At 43.2% G+C, this 22,145-nt stretch overlaps 1 protein-coding gene across 7 annotated transcripts in view; it reads left to right on the forward strand.

The window, feature by feature from the left end:
• Window positions 1-258: 258 nt before the first annotated feature.
• Window positions 259-22,145, forward strand: part of ADGRF5 (adhesion G protein-coupled receptor F5) — a 40,451-nt gene continuing 18,564 nt past the window's right edge. For 2 of the 7 annotated variants that reach the window (XM_053938125.1, XM_053938130.1), the window contains exons 1-6: window positions 259-549; window positions 16,187-16,330; window positions 17,442-17,585; window positions 19,699-19,759; window positions 20,327-20,491; window positions 21,950-22,129. In XM_053938125.1, coding sequence (XP_053794100.1) covers window positions 17,484-17,585; window positions 19,699-19,759; window positions 20,327-20,491; window positions 21,950-22,129 — 508 coding nt within the window. In that variant the 5' untranslated portion in view covers window positions 259-549; window positions 16,187-16,330; window positions 17,442-17,483. Of the gene's footprint in view, window positions 550-2,778; window positions 2,813-5,791; window positions 5,851-6,461; window positions 6,565-13,423; window positions 13,440-16,186; window positions 16,331-17,441; window positions 17,586-19,698; window positions 19,760-20,326; window positions 20,492-21,949; window positions 22,130-22,145 lie in introns of those variants that run through there. The other 5 variants (XM_053938128.1, XM_053938126.1, XM_053938127.1 and 2 more) reach the window with 5 other exon arrangements.

Raw genomic sequence — 22,145 nt, forward strand, 5'->3', positions numbered from 1 at the left:
CCCACCCAAGTGTTCTTACATCCACTTTCCCCCCAACAGCAGGAAATTGCTTAGAAAATATTTCCAGGTTCCTTCCTGGCCAGAGGTCACCTCCGTGTTTCAAAGCAGCAGGAATTACCATGTTCTCTGACACAACAAACAGAGGAGGAAGACCTGTCCTGCCCTTCCAGCTTTCAAGCTTGTGCTTTTTAGCTGCAACTCCACCCTGCACTGGTGGAGAAGGGATCAGTTCCCACTGATCGCAGGAAAGGGAGGTCACGGGGTTTGCTTGATTAAATCACCACAAGCCAAAAGGTTCTTTCTCTTGCTCACTGAGAATTGCTCACGGGCTGTTTAATTTGTTCTGAAAAGAAAAGCAAGATAAAAAAACAAACCCCAAGCCCAAGAAGCAACAAGACACGGGGAAAAGCAGGTGTGTCTCCAGTTCCTGGGAAAACAAAGGGCAAAGGCTGAGGCAGGAGGTGACACTTGGATGGAAAGTTTCCATCCCAGCACAAGAGGACAAGTTTGGAAAAGACTCGCACAGGACCAGCACTTGTTGCCCTACAGGTATGGATGCTGTGTGTGAAATGTGGCATTGCTTTAACACTTTGGGGAGGGCAAGGGTGGCTTGAAGGATTTTTTGAGTCTGGATTCTGACAATGTAGTGCCAGCTTTGCATCACCAGTAAACCTGCTGCAGGTTTCTGCCAGGGGAACTGCAATTGTCACAGGTTTCATTTTGTTGTGATTACTTGGCAGTTTTCTGTAGGATGGTTTTGGCTGTTCAGGATATGAATTAAGCCATTCAAGCTCCTGACAAAGTGATACTGCCTGTTCACTTGGCTAGTGAATGCTAATAGAGGTTATGATTGCTTTAGTTTAAGCTTGGGGCTACAGAGGTAAAGAGGGATGTGCACGGAAGTGCTGTGCTAATCCTCATTGCATTTATTACCTCCTAAGTTGTGCTGCACAGTTTCAGAAAAAAAGTCGACTTCAATAGCATTTAGAATTTTTTTCCACTTTGTTTTGTACTTACAGTGGCTGGAATTTGCAGTGCAGATGCAAGCACTGTATTTTGTTAGCTGTATAGAACGGTGGGTTTGTTTCTTTTAAGAGCAATCTCCCTTCAGCTTCATATTAGGTGAAACTTGCTAACAGGGGAGAGGGACTTGGGGCATCCATGGCCACAGGCTGAGAAACTGCTGTATACTGTCTTTGATCGTCACATTTATCTTGTTTCCATTCTTTTCTATCTGTGTTTTCAGCTGCTTAAATGAAAGCAAATTTTATGGTGTTGTGCTGGAGTGCTGGAGGGCTGCTGCCAGTGTTCAGTGCCAGGGGGGATACAAGGAGGCTTTCTGATGCTTTCACCTCCATTGATGTCTATATCCCCAAAAGTTCTGCTCCATTTCCAAACATCTCTGGTGCAGAAGTATCCACTTTGCTTAAATGGTCATGATTCAGAAAAAAAGCAGCACTGTGATGTGACCCTGTACAACTTTGTTTCTCTCTCCCCATCATGGGAAAGCGATGCTCACCTACATGCTTGAGGAGCTTTTGGATTTGGGGGAGAAAGGTGTTTTTGTTTGAATGCTGTAACTCACACTTTCAGTGGCAGTTTTACAAGGCAATGGGCTTGTGACAAGCAAGAAAATAGCAAGGCAAAGGATGTTGTGAATTTGAAAGCCTGAGGCTCCATTTCTTCTGCTTCTATTACTTGCTGTTGCATGATGAAAATGGTATTTTTCAACCCATAGATTTTCCTCTCACCCAGAAAATTCCTCATCTATTTCTGTCACTTAGTCTGCCCAGTGATGTCTGGCAACATTGCAGAATGAAGTGATATTTAAAGAAATTTAGAGGCAAATCTTTAGCACCTGGGTAGCAGTGACACTTAACTGAACTCAGTGATGGGTCAGCCAGCTCAGCAGGAACCTGCTGTGACTGTTTGGCATCTGTCACTATTTAACTTCCCTAAATTCATCTGAGTTTGCCTCTGGTGATCCAGGTTTAACAAACAAACATAGAGAACATGCGTAGGCACTGGGAAGATATCTTTGTCCTGATCTTCTTGGTTATTTTTATTTTTTTAACACCTCTTAGGCAGGCTTAATAAAGAAGTTCTCCAACATCTGAATTGGAGACGTGGGAAATTCCTCAAACTAGGCAGAGCTTCCTCTCATTGTTATAACACAAAAGACCAGTGCAGCCTTTACTAGAGTTCCTTTTTTTAACCCATTCATCTTGACCAAGAAACCTACCTGCTGCTGCTACCGCTCAGGGCTGTGATTCACAGTTTCCCAGAATTCAGCAGACAAGCAGGGAAGTGAATTTCATCATCCATAACGACATCATTATTTTGGGGTTGTACTGCACTTGAAACTGAAATGGTTTGCTGCTGGAATTAATCACAGCCTTGTGCAAGAATCATGGCTTTTCAAGATCAAATGGGATGAATCTACAGTAAAACCAAAGTCCTTGAAGAAAACCATTTCCAGTTTTCCATGAAAGAGTTTCTTAGGACCATGATCTTCAAAAGGGGTTCAATTGACATTCATGAGCAGATCCACCCCAATTGCATGTTTATACAGAGTTAATTTCTCAAATGATCCTACATGTGGCTCAGCCTGCCTGGGAGCAGTTACTGCCCATGGGTTAATCTGATCCTGCACCTGCCCTGCTGGTAAGGAGCAGCAGCTCTACCCCTTATCTATGTTGGGCAGCATCCTGAGAGGACTGAGCCAGGACTGGGTGAGGGCAGGAACTGTGGGACTGTGATAGTGGCCCTGAACTGGTTGTATTAAGAATGTGGATGAGATGGAATGCACAAGGTGGGTGTGCAGGAACAGGTAAAATGGGAAAGAGACAGCAAAAGATTTGCAATGGTTTGTTTCTCTCTGATGGATGAATGATCGATTCCTCGTTTGTTTGGTTGGAGTTTTTTAAGAAAAGATTAGCTCCTGCAGAGCAGATAATTCACTGTAGCAGGTTGTATAGTAATTATACTGCTATATTTGCATGTTATAATGCTGCACCAGTGGACTTTGTTAAGGAGTTTTTGACTACATTTGCAGCCTCTTCCAAGGTCTTATCTGCTGTTGATGGTGGCCTGCAAGAAGTTTCCCTCTCACAGCCATCCCATGACATGACATGGATGTTGTAGCCTTAATCCACCATGTCTACACACAGTTTATATCTTTTCTACAGACTTCAGTTTATTCTTGTGGAAGCCTGCAATTAATTTTGCCCCAAAACCCTCCCCTCTCCATCATAATTCCCATCTGATCAATCCAAACAAGATGGGTCTGCTGGGATTGAATTAACTTTCCTCATAAGGTGCTTTGTTTGGATTTGTGGCTGAAGCAGTGTTGACACTGTACTGATGTTTTGGCTATTGCTGAGCAGTGCTTGCAGAGCATCAAGGCTTTCCCTTTCTTCCCACTGACTCTGTAGTGAGTGAGATGAGGATTGGGAAGGATTACAACAGGGAAAGCGGACTTGAATTCACAGGAAGGACGTTTCAAACCATATAACATTATGTTCAGCAACAAAAAAGTAGTGGTGGAAGTCAGGATTGTCTTCCAAACTTGCCATTGCTTGGACATTTTCTGGATATACATCTGCTTGTGGGAGGAAGTGAAGGATTGCCTTCACATCACTTTTTTTTTTCTTTCCTCTTTCTTTTCCTATTAACCTTTATTTATCTCAATCCACTAGTTTTCGTACTTTTTCTCATCCTATTCTCTCCTCCACCCCTCTGACAGATGGGCAGTAAACGAGTGCCTGTGTGGATGTTTAGCTTTAGACCAGGGTTAGCCTGCGACAACAGGATATGTAGCCCATCCTTTAGACACCTTCCACTTTTTAATAAATAGAAGTTTTTTCCCAGGCCAGGAAAAGAACCTTTAAACTCCCTTGTGTCATCTCCATTGGCTGATTTACACAAAGTAATACTTGTTTCAGGAAGACCTCAAAGGTCATCTAATATCCTTCTCCCGGCATTGAATTCCTTCATTCTGAATGAAAAGGGAGCCACATCTCATTTGCCTTCTAGGTACTTCCACAAGTTTTGCTTTATCAGATCATTACTGCAGTCACTGATGGGTTTTTGCTGTCCCAGGGTCTCTCTAAGCACAGTGTGAAGCAGAGACAGCAAATATCATCCTTGTTTAGCAGCAGAGAACTGAGGCACACAGATAGCCAGAGTCTGCTTACAAGGTTAGCTGCTGCCAACCCAGGGTCTGCTTAAACTCACCTCAGCAGCATGGAGAATGCTGTGGCAGTCAGGTTTGAGAGTGCTTGTGGGCATCAGAGCTGTATGCATGCCCTATTTAAATCTTAATATGAAATACTAATTTCCAAATGCCTTCCCTCAAAACATAATAGAGCTGTGATCAAGTATGTAATTTACTGTCTTCGGAAATTCCTCAAAACGACAGAGCTTCCCCCAATTGTTCATGCACAGAGGAAAAGCTCTACTAGAGTTCCTGCTTTGACTCAATCCTGTGAGCACAGGCTTGGCCCTCCATGACCATTAAACTGAGTGTGTGAAAGCCATCTTCATTCCAAAGTTGTCCCTACGTGCCTTATGACAGGCTATCCACAGAATGCCCCTTGCTCCTGAAATTGTTTTATTGTACCTTCTTGAGAGAGAAATTCTTTAAATTCCTGCACATTGTCCCTAAAATTTGGATTGGCTGATCCTAGGCCTGAGATCCCGGATGAGCCTGTGCATGCCTCAAGCGTCTCTGGCAATTTAACAGGACTGATGGCACTTCCTTCCTTCCTCTTGTTATCCATCCTGTTTCAAGTCTATGGCTTAAAAGGTTCAACTGCTGTTCATAAATACTGTCCCTTATTGCACTTAGGACACACTGCATGTAAAAATCACAGAATCACAGGATGCTTTGGGTTGGAAAGGATGTTAAAGCTCATCTCATTCCAGCCCTTTCCATGGGCAGGGACACCTTCCACTAAACCAGGTTGTTCCAAGCCCCATCCAGCCTGGTCTTGGACATTTCCAGGGATTGGGCAGCCACAGTTTCTCTAGGCAACCTGTGCCAGGGCTGCATTACCCTCACAGGGAAGAATTTCTTTCTAATAATTAATTTAAACATGTCATCTGATAGTTTAAAGCCATCCCCCCCTTGTCCTGTCATTCCAGCCCTTTTGTAGGCCCTTTAGGTACTGGAAGGAGCTCAAAGGCCTCCCTGGAGTCTTCTCTTCCTGAGGCTGAACAGCATCAGATCTCTCAGCCTGTACTTTTAGAGGAGATGTTCTATGTTACTATTGAAAATCTGCTTTAAAAGCTGCCTGCTCTTTTCCTGAACACCTTGTTTCTGGACAGCCTTGCAATGGTTCTTCCAGCACTGTTCCAGCATCATAGTACCAAACTTTGCAAATGCTCAGTCTATCTGACAGCAGCTAATGGAAGCTTCCCTTGTCCCTAATGGAAGTACAGGTGCTTTTGAGGGTGCTGAAGCAAAGGAGGTTCCTACTGAAGTAAGGCCTAGATTGCCTGTAGAGTCAGCAGAGAGAAACACAAAGGCCTCAGAAAACTTCTTGTGGGAGATGCAACCAAAATTCAGCACCAACTTCATCCCATTGAGCTGGGGGATGGGGGAGGTGGAAGGGAGCAGGAGAACCTCCCTGTTCTTGAAATGTGCATTTTATTTTAGGCCGTGCTAGAATTAGGGGAAACAGTGTCACAGCAGCAGGGCAGGGTGTGTTAACCCTGAGGCCATCGGTCAGGCCACGGCTCACCTCCATGGGCCTGAACTCACTCTCCTTTTCTCCCTAAACAAGGAGCTCAGGCTGTGCTGCTGACTGGGAACAGCCCCTGGCCAGTGCTGTTCTTTGAAGGATTCCTGTGAGTCTTGGCATTAGCATTGGCTGAGACTGGGAACGTGGTAACTGTGGACTAGGCCTCCTACAGCTAGGCAGAAAGAGACCTCAGCAGTTCATCTACTCAGGCCCTACATCTCATGGCAGGTGCTTGTTTAAGCTCTCCAAAGGCACCCTGTGGCTGGAGAAATGCCATTTCTTGGTGCTGTATCTCATGGGCAAACCTGCCATCAGGTTTAACTTGTCTTTGCATTGTTGTATTTTTATGCCATGTGAACCCAACAAGCACCACAGGGGTTCACAAGTCTGGATCATCCCTGGTCTCAGTCTGAAGATAAGCATATCTAAAATACACTATTCATTAAAGTCTTCTGAACACTAGTAAAACAAACTAGCTCCATCTGTGTTGATGAATCTGTGGCTTGATCTCACACCTTGTGCCAATGATGAAAGTATAAGAGTTCTGACAATTTTGAAAATATTATAGACAGGTGCAGCCTTCCAAGAAGTTAAATAGTAGCACTATTTAGCCTTTCTGAGTTCTCCTGTGCTCTGGAAGACAGATCAGTACAAAAATAGTAAGGCTGGAAGTGAAATCAGTGGAACAAAATAGAAACAATTGTTTTTTTCTCTCAGTCTTTATCATAAGAGAAAGGCAATTAAGAGATATGGACAACAGAGACCTGTCTTCACTGGTTTGAGGGATTTCCCTCCATTTATATGATTCTATGTGCAAAAGGTGGGTGATATTTTGTACTTCCCTCTTTTGTTGCTAGGTGTGACAAGCCAGGCCCTCAGACAGAAAACACCCCCTGTTCAGAGCACGATTGTACAAACTCCAAAAGGCTGACACCTACACAACTTACAGGAGCTTCCTACACAGCCAGCTGCAGTAATAACAGGAAAGAAATCAAGAGGTTAATAAAATGAAATGAGCAGGAAGCATGCAGTCATCAGACTTTCTAGTACTTTAGTCTGTAGAAGTAGCCCATGTCTGGCCTGACTCAGGGACCCAATCCAAAACTCATTGCAGCCCATGGAAATTCCACTGCAATGGATATTGTTAGACCTCACTCTTCACTACATTCATATGGGAGTACCTGTCAAGTTCCTCCTTCCCCAGTACTCCCACAGTGCTGAGCTTCAAATATCTTGTTGTGTTACTTCTCACTGCGAATTAGGCGTGCAGCCCACTGCAGATGCCCCAAAAAGCACAAGGAGAAGAGAAGGTTCATGGGTACGTTCATTCTTCCATCCCAGTCATCAGAGGTGAGCTGGTGTGTGCTTTTCCACAGTCTTTCCAAACACATAGCACCCAGCTGCATACAAAGGGCTGAAATAGGAGGGTGGAATTAATTGACTATCACTTTTTTCTTTTTTCTTTGTTTCTTCTCTACAAATCTCTAACATGAAGGTCAAGGAGGAGGCCTTAGCTGGAAGTAGAGAAAAACCTGAGTGGAAGTGAGAAAGAACTGCCAGGAAGAAGACAAGAACTAGGCAGGGCTTTCTTTTTCCAATCAAGTGCTGACTTAAATGCCATTTCACTTTGGTTGCAGCTATCACTGTTTTCAGTCTGGCATATTAACGTGCCATGTGGCATGGGGAAATTCATCCCTTTACTTATGAGTGCCATGACATCTGTTTGTGCAAACCGAACAAAAATAAGAATTACCTTTCTGTTCCTGAAGAAAACAAAGCCTCTGCTCATGTCCAAGAGATCCTTGAGCATCCCATCAAACTCAGCCCCCTGCACCATGCCAGGCACAGAGCTGGAATAACACAATTCCACAAACATCACAAAGAAAGCATGCCACAGCTTGTTTATTGCCTGTTTGAATCCTTATCACCAAGCAGTTCAGCTTTGTGTCCTTGACTAATTTCTGTTTATTTTATTTTTGTTCTCATTCAGATGTGTTATCTAAGGTCAGTGCAACTTCCCTTGTCCCCCCTTTCCCTTTCAGCCAGCTCTCCCATGAAATATTGTTGTGCCTGGGTGTGTGTTTCTTAAAGTCATTGTGTGTTTTCTGTCTGAAACAAACATTGCCTGATCATCCAACTTATTACGCACTACCCAAAGGTCATGCTTTATGCAGAGAAAGGAAAGCTCTTCTGTTGTCGCTGAGGAATAACAAACTGGACAGGCACTGAAAACAAGGCTTTAGCCCCAGAGTTCAAGACTCTGGGAAAATGTTCCATAGTTGTTTGCAAATGCTAACCAAGGCTCAGCTGCTACAGGCTACTGGGTAGCCATGGAGTCAAACTGTCCTGTGCCAGCCACAGATCTCTCCCTTCACACCTTCTGACCTGTAGCAGTTCCTGGTTCCTCTCTCCAGGCATCCTTCACCTCCACAGATCTCACAGCACCATAGGCCTAATCCAAAATATCTAGAGGGAGGCAGAGTTGTTTAAGCCACAGGAAAATGCTGGCATGGGGGTAATGGAGCTTACATATGTTACCAAAAAAATACAGCCAAAGTGGAAAGATGTAGAATAAGTACCAAAGAGGCAGGAGGACTGCTGTGCTAAAAAGGCATAGGACTCTTCATCCTCAACAGCTGATGCAGAATGTAAAAGTGATGTACGGGGTACAAGGCCATGGAAAAATTTGCACTATCTAGTTTGACAATTAAGGATCAAACTTGACCCTAATGAGTGGTAGATTCAAAGCAAGCAAAGGAATTCAGACCTCCTTGCTCCTATAAATTATGTATTCTGCACACTTCATGGTTTTCCTGTAATTTATATCATTTGAGTCAGCTTACTAGGCCATTAGGGCTGTTAAACACCAATGACATGCCTTTGCCTCCAGAAATCCCTGTAGCTCTGATAGCCAGAAGTGGAAAGAGCATTCTGAAGATGAGCTGCTGAAAACTTACTTCATTTTGTAAAACTCTTCCCAAGGGCCCCTGCTATAGCCCTTGTTGGATAAGAACCAACTGGGCTAGAGAATCCTTGGATCCAGGCAAGGGCAAATCTTTTCATGACATTAAGCTACCAGAGACCATTAGAAAGGATGGAGAATGGTCTCTTAGTGTGAACAAAGGAGAAAAAAGCACAGAGTTGAGGGCTTTTACAATGAGGCTTTAAAGCAGAATATGTCTGCCCGACCATACAGGGAGCTCTTGGACTCAGTGAACCAGGACATGTCTCACAGCCAGAGCAGAGGGCCAAGATTTGAGGCTGTGGACTAATACCCACCTCACAAAGAACTGCTGGCTGAAGATGTGTTGTGCCTGCAAGGTTGTTTGTTTTCTTCTTCCTGCTGATGCCAAAGGTGTATTCATCTCCATTTTGGTGCAAGAGGGGCAGCTTTCCCAGACACAGCATGTAGAAAGGTTACAGCCAACAGGAATAAAATACTTGTACATGGGATGGCTGCATAGGGAAGGATAACTCTGTGTCTTCTAAAACAGAACTGCTTGTTTCCACTTCTGCATTTATAACCCCTTACCAAAGAAAGCACTTCAGGGTGGATGTATCTTTAGGTCCCCTCATTGGTTATTTTTAGACATTGACATGATCCCCCAGTGCCTTTCCTTTTCCAGGCTAAGCAGCTCTCTCAGCCTCTCCAGGTATGACAGATGCTCCAACTTCTTAATCATCTTCATGGCCCTTTGCTGGGCTTGCTTCAGTGTGTCTCTCTTGTACTGGGGAGCTTAAGAGCTGGACATTGTGCTTAAGATGCATCCAGAATCAGGAAATCTTCTTTTTCTTAAGTCTTAACATCAAATGAGAAATGTTGTCAGAAAGATTCTAGGAAAAATACATGACTGGCAGGATAAGAAAGGCTTACAAATGTGTCTGACTGTAAGAGACAGAGTTGGTGAGTCAGACAGAAGGATTAGGTGGAATAGGCCAGGTCCCTCTGAGTGAACAGAGGTTACCTGAGCAAAGGAACCCAAGTAAGGAGCCACAGGTCTGAGAGAATGTCTATAGAAGCAGATGTGCTGCAAGGGATTATACACATTGCCAACAGCATGTTATTTCTGGCTCTGGTAGAACCCAGGTGTCTGTATCATGCTGCACTGCCAAGGCCACAGAAACCATGAGCTATGACAGAATCACAGTATAAGCTGAGTTGGGAGGGATCCACAAGGATCATTGAGTCTAGCTCCTGGCTGTGCACAGGACCATCCCCAAGAATCCTGTGGACATCACCTCCCTGCCAAAGATGCCCTTTCTGTCCTAACATAGTGATGTGGCTGTAAGTGCAGGTGTATTGTCACCCAGCCCCATGGGATAGGCTGGCCAGAGGTCCAGCCTTGGTGTGGTACCTTCCCAGAGGGGTCAGCTGTACAGCTGGTCAGCAACCAGGGCAGTGTTCATGCCTCTCCAAATGTGCCAGGCTGTTTCTCACTTTTCCCCTTTCCTGAGATAATGCTTAGCCAGTAACTGTGGTAGTTGATGCTTATTCATGCAAGAATGCCCTCAGTGATCTGGCAGGTTGCTGTTCTCCAGTGACAAGCAGTAAGTCCAACTGTGAACTGTGCCAGAAGGGCTAGGAAAACATTGCAGGGCTGGCTGGCACCATCCAGAATGTGTTAAAAACACTCACAGAAACTTCTTTTGGCTGCTCTCAGAGTATTAGGAATGCCTGGAGAATGTGATAATTTGGACATTCAGCTGGGCAGTGTTCTCTGTGCTCTCAGTCATACAGCTAAATGGTTGCTATTTCAGCTACTGTGCCCTGCAAACATGAGTCCTAGAGAGTTGTTCTCTCCTTGCAGGAAGTCCTGCATGGTCGTGGTATGATTTGAGCCTGATCTTCAGATAGCTGGGTCTAAATTATTTTCATCTTCCATGTAGATTATTTGGCTATATAAAAAGGTCATCAACAATTCATAGGAAGGCTGACAGAGGAATAGAGGAATCTAAAGTCATAATCATAGGTCAAAAGGAAAGATAAATACTGCACAAACAAGGATGGAAAATGTGAGCTGATGTAGAAAAAGGCATGAACGATAGCCCTCCTCAGGAAATATTGTTTTGGGGAAACCCTTGATAAGGCTGTAGGTACAGGTTACCTCCTCTGTGCTTAAACCTGTGAGAATATTGTGTTACAAAGGTCAAGAAAGGAATTCCTAAACTAGTCTAAGGTAGAATCACAGATTGGAAAAGAACTCTAAGGTCATGAGTCTAACCATTAAGCCAACACTGCTAATCCACCACTAAAACATGTCCCTCAAGTCCACATGTACACATCTTTTAAATATCTCCGGGGATGCTGACTCCAACACAGCCCTGGGCAGCCTGTTCCACTGCTTGACCACCCCTTCCTTGAATATTTTTTTTTTCTAAATGTCTGATCTAAACCTCCCCTGGAGCAATTTGAGGCCATTTCCTCTTGTCCTGTTGTTTGTTACTTGGGAGCAGAGCTTGACCAACACCAGGCTTCACCTTCCTGTCAGGGAGTTGTAGAGGGTGAGAAGGCCCCCCCCTGAGCCTCCTTTTCTCCAGGCTGAGCCCCCCCAGCTCCCTCAGCTACTCCTCACCAGACCTGTGGTCCAGACCCTTCTCCATCTCTGTTGTCCTTCTCTGGACATGCTCCAGCACCTCAGTGGCCTTCCTGTCATGAGGGGCCCCAAAGAGAACACAAGATTTTTGATGCCTCACCAGTGCCATACACAAGGGAGCAATCATTGCTCTGGTCAGTCCAAACACAGCTCTGAGAACACAGATCTGTGCTCTTGCATATCTCCTCTGAATCTCTTTGAATTCATTCATTGCACTAGTTAAAGTGTAGAGATACACAGGTTATTGGAAGAGATCAGCAAACAATCTATGCATCACCCCACTGCCACAAGCTCACATGGAAGCAGAATCAAAGCCTCTCCTCCATGTCAGCAATTGCATAGCCTGTTCTTAAAAACCTCTACTGAAGGAAACTTTGCAGCCACCCTGGGTAGCCTAATTTTGTGCTTCTTATTGTTACAATTCCTTATTTTTCATAATCACCAGCATATTTACTTTTGCTTCAGATTGTGTGACTTTAGCCAGCCATCACTTTGAACATCCATGTCAGTCCTTTTTCAAGGGACAAACAGTTATTGTGGCCATACCTGAGTCTTGTCCTATCTAATCTGAACAACCTTCAGCCTGTACATGAGATTACAGCTCTTGTCATTGAAGTTATACAATGCTCTTGTCTTAGCATTCCCATGGCTCTCCTTTGGATGCTCTCCAATACAGCGATATCCGGACACAGGGCTCCAGCCAAAACATCAACAGCATCACACAGTGCACTTCTGTTATCTCCCAGGTCTCCAATTAAAAATATTTGCTAAAAGATTAATAATATTTCAACATTGTTAAAGTGAGTGAATTTAGGTTGCAATTTCTTAGGACTCTCTCCAGAATAATTTCTGCAAGGCTGAGGTGGGCAAAACTATCTAAAGTCATGTGATAGAGATAATTCAGATTCACCCCAAAAACTGTTATCTCAAAGTAAACTAGCTATTAGCTCCAATATGCTTGGGATTCACTCTGTCCTGACATGTTAAAAACACAGCTTTGGGTGTCTGAACACAGAAAATTCAGACTCAAGAACATCAGATGATGTAAGAAACTGTATCCAGTTTCTGAGAGGTTCTGGCATCTTTTTTCTGCATTTGGATACAATTGACAGTGGGGTTTGATTACACAAATTGCTGAGATTAATTTCTAGAGATGAGACTGAAGTGTGAATGTCCAGGACTAGAATGAGGATGGGTTAGTCAAGTGAGCTGCAAAAGCTTCATTTCAAAGTTGTTTCCACATTTGTTTTCTTTTTGAACAGTATTTCCCAGGGTGCAGCTATGTGGGAACCTTACCCTGGTCTCTCTTTCATGACAGATGAAATGTGTTCACATGCTTTTGCAACAGCACATTACCAGTGAATTATAGGATCCCTGGAGCTCTGCCTTGCTTTGGATGAGCACTTCTAGCTCAGAGCAAGTGTTCTCTAGCACACCTCTTGCTTTCTTGAGCCTGGGAAGGCTAATTGCAGACTCAAATGTTTAAATAAAAATGTTGTGGGGTTGAGACTTTAGAATCCAGGAAGTTCACAGTTTCTGGTGACATGACAGTATAAGATGAATGAGTACAGGAAAAAACATCAGGACGATCAGGACATACCCTGTGCTCACATACCAAGTAGATTACATACTTAATGCTCTGACATTGTATGATTTTCACATTCTCCTGCAAAGTAAACCAAGATTTCTCATACCTTTAGGCTGCAGTTTGATGATAAGCCTTGAGCAGAAACCCTGTTTTAAGAAAGCCTTGCTGACATTCTTTCCCATTCTCACACCCCAGGATGCTCTTTCTTAAAATCTCAAAAAAAAAAACCCACACACAAAAAAAACAAAAAAAAAACCAAAAAAAAAAAACAAAAACACAAAAAAAAAGAAAACAACAAAACCCACACCAAAAAACCCCACCCAAATCTGCACCCCCCCAAAAAAACAAAAAAAAACAAAAAAAAAAAAAAAAAACAAAAAAAAAACAAACAAAAAAAAAAAACAAACCCACAAAAGCAAAGAAGAAAAAGGGGTGTTTGGGGAAAGTGGGTTTAACACAGACCAGTTTTCCAGTCAAGGCAATGTGGAAAGTGTGACTCCACCACAGGCACAGGTAACTCAGCCTAAGCCAATTCTGCCTCCTCTTCTTCTCAGCCTCTGCACTGGCACTGCTGCTCATTCAAACCTACAAGTAGTCAGCCAAGGGAGCAACTCTGGGAGAAAATGATCCATTTTTTTTTTTAGAGATAGACCATGAACTCGTGTTGAACCGCTTGTCAGGGCAGAAAGGAAGGGGTCCTCCTTGTCCTTACCCTCCTGCTCTGTCTGCCAACCCTTGTTCCATCTCCCTTCCCTGCTTGGGGCCACTTAACTGCTCCTCTCCTTGCTCTGGCTCTGGCACTAACTGGGACCTTCTCTAAGCTGATCAGACTCAGATGAAAGTGAGTTGGACACCTTATTGCTGCTTTAGTTTTCTGCAGGGACAGGGAGTTAAACTGAGTAAGAATCTGGAAGGCACCAGCACAAGGCCATCAATAAAACTAATCTGCAGAGAGAGAGGTGGTAGAATTAAGTGCTGTAGATGTAGCCTTGGTCTACTTGTTCAGATTCCTGAACCAGCTTGGGTGGGCAATAAATCAGACCAATGCCACCACAACAGTAAAGACAAAGAAATGCTGTAAGGGTAACAAGGGCATCAGTCATGCCAATTCAATCACCTTAAAACTGCTGCAAACAGCTGAGGTCTGACTCACCACATTGCAGGGAGCAGCAGGTGAGCAGGTTTGCAGAAAAGGAAACAGACTTGTCTCCTGAATTAATCAGTGTTTAAAAAATAATTCCCCCACAACATGAGCTTAATCCCAGGGGTTTCCACAGAGCTCAGTCAGTCATTGCCTCATACACTGATGTGGAAACAAATTCCATTGATAAACCAATTGTTATCAAACACTGTAAAGACAAAGGTTCCAGTGTTACTTGGACAGATGTCCCCTATTTGTGTGTTCTTGGCTCCAGATATTGTTCAATGTAGAAACATACATAACACATCAGAATTTCCCCTGATTTCTGGGAATTCCCATAGCCATCAAAGCCACAGGTCTGCATCTCTGTGCAGCTTCTCCAAGGGCATAAATGTGTCCCCACAGAGCCTTCCAGGCTCAGCCCACAGTGAGCAGGCTGCCAGCTCAGGTAGGAAAATTTTAGGGGTTTCCTCCTTTATAGTTTAAGTCAAAGCCCACAGCTATTTTGCCATAGCTACAAAACATGATTTTGCTGCTTTCAGTCCTCAACACCCTCTTTTGTTAGAACAAAGAAGGTGAGTAACAGCAGCGGAACAAGTTAGTCCACTAATCTGCAGATAGGACACTGAGGGACTCAGATCAGTGCAGGGGGAAATAATGAGTACAACCTGCTGAATGGTATCAGGAAATATCTCTTCTTAAAATGCCTCGTGGGTTTTCTGCAGTGGCACATCTGCTCAGCCTCACACTTGAAATTTGAGTGCAGGCTCTAAAGGTAACTTCTTTTCTGGGCAGTAATAACTTGTTCAATTAAGTATAAAAGTTCCTGTGGTTTAATTTCTCTTTGAGAGAGCAGACTGGGCTATGGTAGAAAGCAGTTGATGCTTAAGATGAATCTAATTCAAAGATCTTCTCTTTGAACCACCTGAGAAGGTAAATCATACTAAATGTCTGGGTGTTGTCTTTATTTTCTAAAACATGTGTGATGGTGACTGTTGTGCTGGGAGGATTTGCAAGAGAAGGTGTAATTATTTTACAGCATTCATGAAGAGAAGTTTAGAGAAAAATTAAAAAGAAGGTTGTGTATCTCCCCTGTGTTCTGGGTTAAAATGAGACCTTGTTATTTACCTCTAAGAATCCTCTGCATTTTAGAATTAACTTTAAACAATATTTTCCAGCCTGAGTGCTGTGGAGAATGAGCATTTCGTAGGAAATCTGGACTTCTTTAGCTCTCTGGGTCTTTATGAGTTGAAGATACTTACTGTTTCCCAGGAGACAGTTTGTTGAGAAATAAGAAATGTGTCTGCACATATGCTTTGCCCACTGAAGGCAGAAAGATACTTGAGAATTTGCTCACTAAAAGTTTTACAGCAAATTCATTGAGAAATTAAATGAACAAGGGGAACAGCCACATTGCTTGAGAAGAACATTTAATACTTTTCCCCATTTGCAACTTGTTTGTTGGTTTTCTAGCTTTCTAGATACTGGCCTGGGATGTTTTGGAGCTTTAAATAGCTACCAAAGCCTGAGTAGCAGCCCAGCTCTCATTTACATTAGTTGTCCTCTATATGGTGTCTTATATGCACAATTAAGACGGTGTTTGCTGTCAGCTGCATAAAGTCACACAAAAGATGTGTTTGAAAATAGAGGCTTGGAGGGTTTGGGATTTTGTTTTAGTTTTGTTTTTTTCCCTCCATTACTATCCTAAAATATCTTAAAATTAATTTTCCTTCTTTAATTGCAGCTTAGAATTCAGTTGACATTTTCTTTAGATCCCATTTCTGAGTGGTAATTGTCAGTTCAGAGTCCATCACAGAATACATACTGTCATGATCATTTCTTTCTACCTTACACTTATCAGTTCTGAATTTCATGATCAGGTCACTGAGTCTCCTGTGACCCAATGCAGATCTTCACAGGCAGACTTTGCTTTTGTTAGGCTCAACCAAGTAAAATTTTCCATGGTGTTGCATCACTGATCACTGCCTTTTCCACATCACTTGAGAACAGAGAGTAAGGTACAGGCTTACACCTCATTCCTGCAGAGCTCTGGTGTAACATCTCTGTACTGGAAAAGAAAATAATTTATTCCTACTTTTGCCTCCTATCTTTTAACCAGGTCAGCATCCAGGTGAAGTCCCACTCCAGATGGATCTCTCTAAGAACCACATTTGGTGAGAGAAGTCACACTGAGCACCCACCTTGGTGATATCAAGTACATGCTTGGCTATAAACTCCTTACCATCCTCTTCCAACTCATGAGGTGAGACTACAGATCATGTTCATATTGTTGTTTTCTGTCCTGGTCCTGTCTGAGCAGGGAAGTGCCAGCAAAGCCCCAGCCTGCCTAGGAGCTCCAGCTCTGATAAGTTGGTTGCAATAGACAGCCATTGATCTCAGGAGGTGCTGATTTTTCTGTTTTTCCCTGGTGACTCACTGCCTTGCAAAACCTGAGTTTGGATAAACAGCCTTTTCAATGAAAAAAGATTGCAATTTTACAAAAGCTCATGATTTTAATCAGGCTGGTGTTATCCACTCAGGCACTGTTCAGTGCTCTGCTTAGTCTTTCCTCAGTGCTTAAAATTATTTTCACAATCCTCTTGGGTTCTGCCTTTTTCTGTAGCTCTCTGCTAGTTGTTAATTCTGGAGCTAAGAACGTGCTTTGTTAGGAATAACAAGAAAGGGCATATTCACACCAAAATATTTATCTTTTATGTATTCTTCACCTCCCTTTCTCTATTCCCCTTGGTTGCATAAATATGTCAGTATTTGTTATAAGGGTCCATGAATGTTTTACCTCTCCCTTTATGTTTCATCATCCAATCTGCTGTGTGACTAAATTAGCTCAGGTATTAATGAGGTAGAAAATGGTATTGGGGTGTGGGGGTCTGTGTATGCGTGTGTGTGATTTCAGGCACCACATTATGTTCTTCTGTGACATGGTCCTTAGATTCTAGTTTACTTATTTGTTAACTTCAGTGCAATTAATGGAGAAGTTTGCTAAAATCTCAAGATAACACAGATTATTTCCAGGACATGCCACTCTTCATTGTGTCCATTGCTAGCCAAGGGGTAACAAACACACAGACATCTGTACCTGAGCCCATGGTGATGCTACAACCCTCTCCAGAGTGGGATACAGCTGCTAGCAGAACTCTCCCTGCTGCAACAGGACAGGCCCTCACTTGCAGCAAAATTCCTAATTGCTCCCTCATCTCCTGGCTGTGCATTTCCCAAGTACCACCAAGAGGGATATTTGAAGATCCAAAGTCAACTTTTCTCATGGCAGATTTTCAGCACCTCCTTTGTCCCTGATAGGAATCTGCTCAGAACTCTGCTTTGTTCAAGCAATTTCTTTCTTCTATTTTGAGTAGGTACAGCTGACTTCAGGCTGCACAGCAAAGTCACCAGGCAAAATGCCATCCTCAACCACTACAGGTCTCCACTGCCTGTTCCTGCTGGTCTCAGCCTGCTGCCAGATATCACAGGGCTCAAACTTCTATCCATTTTCCTATGTAGTGAGTATCCTTCTCCACCCCCACTGGTTTTCATTGGGTCTTTGCTTGTATCACCCTGATGTTCTCCTTTACACCCAAAAAACTTTGGAAGAAGTCAGAATAAGACCGGGGGGTAATCTGAACCCAGAGTGTGTAAAAGAGATGGAGAAATCCAAAAGTGGGCTCTTCATGTTTCTCAGTTTAAAGTCTCTCCAGAAGGCACTGAACAAAACACATCTTGTTTCTCACTGTGTTGGTCTGCAAGGGATTTCAGTTGCTGTCCCTGGAGCTAAATCTGCATAACATATATGTGGGCACTGCTCATGGATGGAATTCACCCATCCTAGGAGAGAGGAACCAAATATATCTAGAAGTGACATGTTTGCAAGTATGACAGGACTCAACAGCAGGACAAGTGCACATGACCAAAACTCCACTCCTGAGTGATTTGTGTTTAGATGTTGCCTATGAACTGAGATTTTACTTTAGTTCCCCACTTTTTCAATAATCCTCACAGATCCTTTCTGTTTCACCAACAGTGTGAATTATGGAAAGCCATTTTGTGCTTCATCCTGTACATGTGTTTGTTACCAGACAGTTTCTGCACATGTTTCCCTAACAAAAAAGACAAATTTTCCGTAACAAAAAAAGACAAAAGAGGAACAGAGAAACCAAGGTTCTAACCAAATGGAAGTAAATATAATCTGGTAAATCTACCAAGTCTTGGTCAACACAGTTTGTATTAGACCAGACAATACTTCTTTTATCTTTTATCTTCTCCATTGTGAGCAAATGGAGGACCTCCTTCTTTGAGAAAGCTGAAAAAAAAGGAAAGGAAATGTGACAAGAAAGGTGGGAACTCCTTAAGCTCTTTCTACGACTACCCCTTGCTTTGGCAAACCAAGATATGTCTGCTTGCAACAGCCCCATCTGCGCTTCAACAGATGTCTAACAGTGGCCAAATATCTAATTTGATCTGTTTTTTCAAGCTGCTTTCATCTCAGCACTTAGGAGTTTTCATGAAAAAAGCAACACCTCTTTTTTTAAGGACAGCCTGTCATGGGACAGCCTGCAGATGAGTCATTACTTAATGGTGTGAAATATGTGAGGTATTCAGCAACCTAGCAATAGCCTTCAGTTGTTTGGGAGAATAACTGAAAAAGGAAACCACTGAGTCCAAACCTGGAGGTCACAGGGCACTTTCTGTAACTCTTGCAGCCAGCCTCTAACATGAAGGTACCATCCCAGCAGTGCATAAAGTGCCAGCACTCCTTGGGATCCCCACCCCAGCACAGCTGTGATACAAAACCCAGCTCTAATCACACACCAGATGGTTCCTTTATGTAACGAGACAACTCAAGAGTTGCCAAGCTATTCACGCTTTCTGTAAATAAAGGTTTCAGTAGGAACCAAGAAACTGGCAAAGCTGCAAATTTCCTGCCTGCGTCTTTGCTGTTCTTTAGCCTTTCTAAAGGTGGTGCCAATGTATTTTTTGGGCACAATTTTTAAAAAGATAAGATGGTCTGAATCTCACTTGGCTGCAGCCTGTGTAAACTCAGCCATAGTGAAATGGTGCTACCCCTGCCGTGGTCAGCTGTGTGTTACTGATGACCCCAAAATAGCTGACCTGGCAACTGAGCTGGAGCCAAGGCTTTTCAATCCCCTTTCTTCTGCTCAGGCTGGCTCTGCTGCTGCAGAGGTGGGAGCTCAGAGCAAAGAGGAAAGCAAAAGGTGATCAAAGTCCAGTTTCTGGATTCAAAGGCTGAGTGCCAGGTTCTGCAACCAGTCCTGGTCTGCCCCAGGACTAAGTGCACTGTGTCAGTCCCATAGAGGACTTGAGGCTCAGACACAAAAATCCTCCTGAGCTGAGTTGGCTTACAGAGCTATGTAAAGAGGCATCTGCAAACTCAGTACATCCTTTAGCAGGTGCTTAACCCTTCCCTGCCTGGAAGATAAAAATTTTCAGTTTAAAGAGGAAGATGGGGTGGGAGGTTGGAGAGGTCAGGCCAAGACTAGTGAGAAAAAAATTATCTATGTCAGTATTTTCTTCACTAATATCTTTTGCCAGCAACAACAGCTGAAGTTTCGCTTTGTTATTGTCACGGAGCTTCACCTTTTTTTTTTTTTCCCACAGATTGACAGCACACTAGGGCAAGAAAGCTTCTACCCAGAGATGCAAAGGCAGAAGCGAAACAGTACGTACACAAATGTATGGTAACAGAGCAGGTTTCTAGTAGGCCCAGGGTGAAACCACTGTTAGAGACAGCATCTCTTGATGTGCTGAACTGGGAACATCAAGGACGAGGTGTGGTTGTGGTTTAACCCCAGCCAAGCACCACAGTGCCACTCGCTCACTCTCCCTCAGTGCGATGGGGAACAGAATCAGAAGGATAAAGTGAGGAAACTCATGAGATGAGATAAAGACAAGATAATCCTATATGGCTCAGTCTGTGGTTGGCAACCCATCAACTTACTGACTCGAAGGAGAGAAGGGATGAGACAGCTCTTCTATGAATACATTATGTTATTTGTATCAGCTTCCTATGCTCTGACACCAAAGAAATCTGCTTTTGTCAGACAAGGAGCAGATAGAACAGAAGCAGAATATCTGCTGAGTGGGAAGCAAGAACATTCTCTAAGCAGAATGCCACACTAAGCTACCATTAAATAGCAACAAAGACCCCAAATGCTAAGCTAGAGGCCATCAATTCGTGATTTACCCTCAAACACAGCTTTGCAGTCTCATTCTGTTTCTCTTTCAGTGCTTATTCTTGACCTCCCCCTCCCGGAGTATACTTCTGAAATTGAAGTAAGACTGCAGGATTCATCTTATCTGGAGCAAATCAAAGACTATTTCAAAAACATTCATCTTCCAATTAATATTTCGAATGTACAAACAACAGTTTCAAACATCAGCATTACAACAGGTGGGTTGGTTATTGATTTGTTTATTCTGGATAATGTGGGGTTTTGATGTTGCCCACTTTTGTGACCCATCATGCTTCAGAATCAGCAAAACTGAACCATCTCTGCTTCTGCTGAAAGACCCAGCAAGGCTGAAGCTGTACCACACAACAGCATATTTGTCTGTCTCTCACCACTCCTCTTTATATAATGTTGGCATTAGGAATAGCTCTGAATGCTTTTCCTAAGGAAGGGACAAAGCCAGAGGAAGCCTGAGCCAAAGAATTTTGCTCCAGTTTGGCTAACAAGCAGTCTGAGTTACTTTCAAGTTTCAGGAAGCTGTGACAGCAGTTATCAGACTGTTTACTTCCCCCCTCCTGTATCTGGAACGTAGATGGCTGTAGGAGGCTGTACTCTGACCCTGACAGAAACAGGCTGCATGAGATAGACCTCACTTAACCTATTCTTACAGGGCAAAATATCAGACAGGTTTTATTACACAAATTGTGGTTGTGCAACATCATATCTGAGTAACACAGCAGAGCATATACAAACACAGCAAGCATTTACAACAGCAGAGGAGATTTCATACCTTCTTATCACTGAGCCATAAAGCAGCGAAAGGAAGTGTTCAGCAGTTCCCAAAACAACATGCAAATGCATGTTATAAAGGCCTTCAGGATCACATGTAATGTGTGAAAATCAATTTGTTAATATCTTACTTTGCCAATGACACATTAAGAGCAGAAAAAGTTGCAGTGATGTGCTCTGTTTTGCCTTTTTATTCTTTTTGGAGGGGCAGTTGGGGGGTGATTTTTGGTTTTTTGTTTATTTGTTGATTTGGTTTGGTTTGGTTTGTTATTTTTGGTGGTTTTGGGTTGTTTGGGGGGGTTTGTGGGTTTTTTTTTTTTTTTTTGGTTGGTTGGTTGGTTTTTTGGGGTTTTTTTTTTTTTTTTTTTTTTTGGTTGGTTTCTGGTTTTTTTAGTGCTTTAAAGCCCTTAATGATAATATTACCTTCTCTCACACAACATCTGCCAGGGGACAGAACAACCAGAACAACAGAACACCTCATTAGGCATTGGGACTCTGAATGATCTTGCTCTTACAGTCTTTAAAAGCTTATACATTTGCTTTCAGCTCAGGTGACATAAAAATATCCAGTCTGAAAAGTACTATGGCACCCTGGCCAGTATGCCAAGGTAAATTTTTAGGATCAGACTTCACATCTCCATTCATTTACTTAAAAGTAATTTATCAGACTTTTCCCTGTGCCAGTCTGGTTCCCATTTCTTGTTAGTAATTTACAATTAGTAGAGTAAACTTTGCAAGGTGTCAGATCATCATTTTGGCATCATTCAAGTGAACTCATGAGAAGGGCAACTTTTTGAGATCCCTGTCATGAAGAAAGGTAAATATTTATCTTGCAATAGCTGTGCCTCATTTACCATTCTCATGGTATTTCTCTGTCTGTCTGACTCCAGTCTGCATGCCCAGTGGTGAGAATAGCAGCTGCTGTTTCTGTGAAAATGGATATGCCTGGCCGAGCACGGTGTGCAGTGATATGATGCCCTGCCCTTCTCTGAGCCTGGAACCAGCCCTGCCCTGTGGCTACATGCAGAAAATGCCTTTCTATGGACCCTACTGTGAGCCCCAGACTGAAGGTGAGGAGACACAGGG

The sequence above is a fragment of the Vidua chalybeata genome, chromosome 3 (genome assembly GCF_026979565.1).
Source record: "Vidua chalybeata isolate OUT-0048 chromosome 3, bVidCha1 merged haplotype, whole genome shotgun sequence".
Taxonomy (NCBI): Eukaryota; Metazoa; Chordata; class Aves; order Passeriformes; family Viduidae; genus Vidua; species Vidua chalybeata.